Genomic DNA, 6,652 nt, shown 5'->3' on the forward strand with positions numbered 1-6,652 from the left:
TTGAACTGTACATAACAATGGGTCATGAAATGATACAAATGTTGTTTGGAGTTCAAACTACACCCGATCACTTCCCTCCGGCACTTCTGATGTTCTACATTATTAGCAGATTACTCAGAATGTTCATGGTCAGGCATCCAATCACTTTCATGGAATTAGGATATTAACTCACAATAATTGTTCACAGTTTATGATCCCAGTTATTATCTGTCTCTTCTTTTCTTCTGGCAAAATAGTGCAATTTGCTTTCTTTTAAAAGCACAAATAAAGAAAACAAATCTGCTTGCCCTCTGCATACTACAGGCAGACGCAGGTTCAACTTTTGCAGACATTTTGCATCACATCTTGAAACACTGCATTATGAGTAGCGCTTTTGACTCAATCATGAAATAAAAGGCTTTCTCCCTAATCATGTGCCATAAGGGGATGTATAACTAGGGAATGGACAAATATTCAATTTTAGTGCCCACAGATCAAGAAAAGAAAGTTGTAGTTACCTTCTCATCCAGAGAGGATTAGCTGAAATTAGGATCTTTTTCCAGTAAGTGTTGTTGGAAATTGTTAAATGGAAATCTTATCACAATATTCAATATTTCATTAAGAAAGTAATGTTATTTGTTTGAATCTGCATTTATTACAGGATCGCATTTGGCAAACCCATATAAACATTTAAGGTGTAACAATTGTATTTTGCCCCTTCCATCCGCTAATCACCATATTTTTATCATAATAATTTTCACATAAACGGTGTTACTGTGACCACTGTCATTGACTCATTGCAAGAAAGAACTTCAGATCGAAGCTCTATGTAATCCAGAGGGTCTTAGAAATGTATAATTCATGCTAAAAATAGTGTACAGCTGTTAAAAATATATATTTATAAATACACATTAGTACAAATAGACTGTAGATGTTAAGCAATTAAATAACAATCAATATATCAATACATATATTTGTCCTGAAGTATGCCATCTCAAACAAACTGCAAAATCCATTCTGTAAGGAACTTCACTGAAATCTAGATTGATCCAATTTTGCAAAGCCCAAAGAAAAACTATCTTCTATACGGATTGCATTTTGTAGATATTTCAATATCTAGATCCAGAGTTTATGAAATTACACATTAACTCTTATTGTCTGTACAGTAGAGCGTTTCAAAGCTGTCCATCAAGGATGTCCTGCTCAATTAGAAGATAAACATAGTGAATCTTTCCTTTTCGTGTAGCTGTCTGGTTGATTACATTAAGTCTGTGCTCATGTTGCCTTCTAGCAAAGGGACGTTGTGTCCTTTTGCAGTTCACTCTATTTGGAATATGCTGAAAGTCAATAACAATAATGTTTTAATGTTTCAGAAAACACTGTTGATTGCTTATATTTCAAAGCAGATGTCTTTCTTGTGGCTCATAGGGTTGTATAGATGTATACGAAAATGATAACAAGTAAATTCAAGATGGTTCCGATAATACCAAGCAGGGCCAGAATACTTTCTTCCTTGCTTTCCTTCTCCTGGTTGCAATTTTCGTCATCATTCCCAACATTAATGACCATTTTGGTTGCAAGTTCCTGTATTCCACTTGTTACGTTAACGGTAACCTATAATTACAAAAGTGAATGTCACAGTTTGATCTTTAGGTAAACGCGCAAATCATTTAACAAAATGCTTACTGAGAGAAAAATCACAAACAAATAATATTTAAGATAGGGACCATTTGTTTTTAAGAACCATAGATAGTGGATAGCTAGCACAAGTTATACCCAGGCTGCCTGTAAATGTTATGCTCACGAACAAACCAAAGTAAAATAAGTTGCAGTCCATAATCACACAACATAAAGAGTCATACAAAACTGTGATAGGTCTGAAAGGACATGAGCTTCCCACGTCAGTAGTCTGAAAATAGTTAAATGCATTAAGCCACTGGCTTTAGAAAGCGGGGTGCATGTTGAAAGGCACTCATTTAAAGTCTGTGAACTTTCTAGCTCAGCCTTTCAATGAGTATAAATATTCACTTTCTGCAAAGTAGTTCTAACATCTGTTACTATCGGGTCTATGCAGCTATAAACTAGTTAATTGGCCAAAGTGATAATGTTACTATCAGTCTCACACAGGTGTACATAGAATAGAGTTAATGGTGATAGGTGTATGATGATAGGTGCAACACCAGCATTTTACAAAAATAATTGATGTATGGATTCCATTAAAGAAAGGTAAGCACTTGTATGGATATGGAACTGATAATACACACCATACTAATAAATGCCCAAAAAGAAGAAAACGCCTTTCTTCGAACTAACCTGAACATGGAAGGTAGAAAGTGGAATGAAGTCGGAACAACTAAGAGGGCAATTCAAGGCTTGGATTGCATTAAACATGATACATCGCAGTCAATTAATTTCAGAAGCCCCTAAAAGCAAGAGGTGTCCAGTGGAACCTTTATTCCCTGAAAGTGCAGTCTGTTCTAAAGGAACTGACGCCAACAAAAGCAGCAGGCCTTGCTTGCAGTCCATTAGACATAATTAGCTCATCCCCAGGCAGGTACACAAACATTCCAGGTCTGTGTCAAAACCAAGTTTTAAGTACTTATTCTAAAATCACACATCAGGCAAATACTGTAAAGGAAGTGTACTCTACTTCACTGTGTGCAAATTCTATGGCAGATCCACTAAGGTGAGCATTTTGTGCTCAGATAAATGAACAAAATGCCACTGAAAACCTGTATAAGTAAAGCAACAGCTACACACTCAAAACTACTTTTCAGCAGTCATGTCTGTGTACTCCTTCAACATTTTTACATCTTTTATGTATGCATATATTGCTTAATTTGTGCACATGTGATGTTTAGGTCCTTGTGTATATTGCACTGTTATGACTCTTGCATATTTTACACATTCATCCATTAAAAATTGTCATAGGCGCAATTACAGTCTGAAAATGTTTTGTAAATTGGACCTAGACTGTACCACCTTTGTATCTTTAACTATATTATCCACAATACTTACCCAGAGACTATTGACAGGATAAGTGTGTGCATTTGTGATGTACTGGTGTTTGTGGATTATGCAGTTGTTGGCTCACACTGATTTAAAGATGTAGCCATTGCTTAAGTTGTCAACAAGTACTGCATATGCCAATGGATCAGGCCTATAAATGAGAGTTCATTTTTCAGTCACTGTAGTTTGAGACACTCATTAAGTCACCGTATGTGCACTGTGCAACTCATCCTTGCAGTCATACATCCATTCATTCACCCACGGACTCTTTCTTGCATTCACCCACTTACACATGCATAATAAAACCACAACAGGCGTATGCAAGATAAAATAATAAAGGAATAAAATAGAAAACATGCCAGTCCCTAAAGGTGGCCGGTGTATGTTAGCAATAAAATACAGCAAACTAAGCAAAGGGCAACTGTTTTGCAATGGAGCCGTGCATAGTGTATTGTCATTTTAAAGTTCCCACGTGGTTGCAGCTTTAGAAGCAATGTGTTGGCCTAGCAATGGTAAAAGAATGGTATGGTACAGACAATACACTTTCAAGATTGCATCTCAGTTTAGATGCAGGGGTCACACAGTATGTGATGCACAATACAAATGCAATAAATAACAAGCAAGACTACCGTTATCACTAATCACCGAGCTGAGGTATACTCTAAAAATACAATATAAAAAAAAAAGAGGGCGAAGGAAATGCAAGGTGGCATAAAAAAGGGGCCACTTGAAAACTAAAGTACTGGCTCTCATGCCCTGTCACTGAATATCACCAATTTTCAAGTGTATGTGCAAATGTGATCAGAAATGCAAGGTGGCATAAAAAAGGGGGCACTTGAAAACTAGAGTACTGGCCGTCGTGCTCTGGCACTGAATAGGGGGTCTTTGTGATATCTTGCAGTGTTCTCATGGCAGCCGCCTTATAAGTCCATAGTAGAGGCTATTGTACCATGAAAAAAGACTAGACAACAAACAGAAATAATCATGCTGTTCATCACTGCATCACCACAAGTAACCCACAGAGCTGTTTGGGGGCCATCTTTGGATACAAAGTTATGACCTTAATTATTATACAGTACTATGGGGCAGATTTATGTTGGACTTGCGCCACGTTTGCGTCACACAACGGCGGCGTAAACGTGGCGCATCCCTGCGACCCATTTACAACGTGACACATCCAGGCAGATGCATCACGTTGTAAAACCTAGCGCCACATGTGGGCGTTCCGACACAGGGTGGGCGTTCTGGGGCAGGTGCGCCTCGCAAAAGTGGCTGAGTGAAATCTACAAGATTTCACTCAGTCACTTTTAGGCCAATGCTGCATCAAAACCCTGTGCCTGCTTGAAGCAGGCGTAATGCTTGACGCAGCATTGGACAGATAGGGCACCCCCGAGCCTTGGTGGAACAGCGTCGCTCTTGCGACGCAACTCCAGCAATGTGCCACCTTTACAGCACAGATGCGTCACGCATCTGTGCCGTTTTTGCCCCATCGTGCGCCGCATTGTAAATGCGGCGCACCATGGGTGGCGGAGCTGCGGCGCACAATAACTGGCGCATTTCTGGGGATGCGCCAGTTATTGTAAATCTGCCCCTGTGTTTTTTGGATCTGGTCAAACCCTGTTTATGTTGTAGTAATACATTCTTGCCCAAAAAAGCAAACATGCTAAATGAACCTATTCTTCCGCAACTACTTGTGAAACATTCTTGGTAAAGTTTTCATACATTTTTTATTCCAGGAACCTGGGAGACAATTAACCCTGTCAGGACATCTAGAGAAGTCCCAGCAAGGTTTAGCATGATTGCTACCTCTGGCTCTTGTCATGGTAGGTAATCAATATCAAAACACCTGTCTACTAATATGATCTATGACATCCAAAATTATAAAATACATTTCTTCAGGCTTCAACATGGTGTGATATCAATCACCCTTAAAAATGTATTTTAACATATGCTTTTCATGATAAATATGTGATGGAGCGTAAAAGTTAAATGTCAGTTGCCTCTATCAATTATCACCTTCAAATGAAGTCTTCGACAATAATATTGATAAAAATGTGTAAAATGATGAAATATTAAAACAGTGAGATTTTTTACTGCCGTGTAAAAACATGTAGAAAAGTTTTGAAATGTGAACAGAAAGAGAAAAAAAGTATTTGTTTATGCAATATAAACAAGTGATTAAAATGAAAATACAAACATGGATAATCTAGAAATGTGCTGCTAAAGATTTTTAAATGTGATAAATAAAGTAATGCTTACATAAACAAACACTGGAAAACAATTAAAATGTTAGTTTAAAGATGCTTGTCAGTACAAGAAATTAACTGCTTTATTCTACATGCATGTGAAAATAAACGTGAAAAATAAAAGCAACACATAATTACCTAATTCAGAAATAAAATGTGTGACATGTTCATTTTAGTAGTACCTAATATTGGCATATGACTTTTAGAGAAGAGAAATAACAAGTGAATTTATTAATAAAAGGTAACTATTCATATTGACAGGTGTTTTGTATTAATTATAACGTTACGATGCTTTAATCAGTTTCATGTAGGCCTCAAATGCTTTCATTCTTCATTTGAATCTAGCTAAAGTAATCATTTCAGACACTGCAAGTACTTTTCTGTATGCTTCTTTTCATGCTTATAAACAATAGGCCCTTTCCTGATATAGCAACACTTTTGACAGAAATGTATCAATGCTTCTTACTTCTGAGGAAAGGATGGACATTATAAAGCTGTTGAAATTGATGACTTAGCCAAAGGACTTAATGTTTCCGGATTTCTTAGTGAGGTATCGAATCACATCAGGAGCAGTCCACTTTGGACTACCAATGGAAAACATAACGTACAATAGAACTGATACTTTGTGGGCGTAAACTGAGACCTTTTGAAAGTATAATTGACCACTTATAGGAGCAGTCGGGCTATTGGTTATCATTTCAATTTCCCTGCATAGCATGCTGTCGGACTGAACTCGGATTTTGGTTCCTATGCCAAAACCCTTTGAACTGAACTCTCCGAACAGACTCCACCTGTACTTTGCCAACTGGTAAAGTGAGAAGGTATAACTCTTCAGCTCAAGAGTTTATGGACTAATTCCTGTGATTCCTTGCGCTTCAACTCTGCATATTTGGGTTGTATAACCTAAATGCTGAACTAGTTCTTTCCATATGTCTCTCTCTTTTCTTATCCCCTAGGTGATCAGCATATGTGAAATGTCTGAAACTGTATGATATTGTGTGACTAATTTTATATAATGATTTTTTCCTAATAGACTTTAATTGTGATTTGTCTCATGACCATTCAAATTGAAACCTAGATAAACCTAGATAAACAAACTTAATGAGAAGATTCATATGTGCTTTGTTCTTGTTGTGGAAATTTCTTGTTGTAAGCTTTATCAGTTAAGGTGAAATGAAAAGTGGTTTATTTGTCCCCATGAGTTTGGCCTCTCTTTATTCCAGATCCTCATAAGGATTTCCACATGTTCTCTTTATATCCAAGTCCCTGTTAGCTCACATAAAAGATCCATTGGAGGATTTATTGACTTTGAGGTGATGATTTTTATGGATGCATTTTGAGATGCAGGGCACGGAACGAAATTCGTTTTATTCATTTAATTGTTTACTTACCTGCAATCATCTATATTCTGGTGTTTA

At 37.2% G+C, this 6,652-nt stretch overlaps 1 protein-coding gene across 1 annotated transcript; it reads right to left on the reverse strand.

The window, feature by feature from the left end:
* Nucleotides 1-1,157: 1,157 nt before the first annotated feature.
* Nucleotides 1,158-1,558, reverse strand: TUNAR (transmembrane neural differentiation associated intracellular calcium regulator). Its single transcript, XM_086936644.1, has one exon. It carries the CDS (start codon nt 1,546-1,548, stop codon nt 1,402-1,404), a length of 147 nt encoding a protein of 48 aa, XP_086792770.1. The 5' UTR covers nt 1,549-1,558; the 3' UTR covers nt 1,158-1,401.
* Nucleotides 1,559-6,652: the final 5,094 nt, after the last annotated feature.

The sequence above is a fragment of the Lissotriton vulgaris genome, chromosome 9, assembly GCF_964263255.1.
Source record: "Lissotriton vulgaris chromosome 9, aLisVul1.2, whole genome shotgun sequence".
In the NCBI taxonomy this organism is placed as follows: domain Eukaryota; kingdom Metazoa; phylum Chordata; class Amphibia; order Caudata; family Salamandridae; genus Lissotriton; species Lissotriton vulgaris.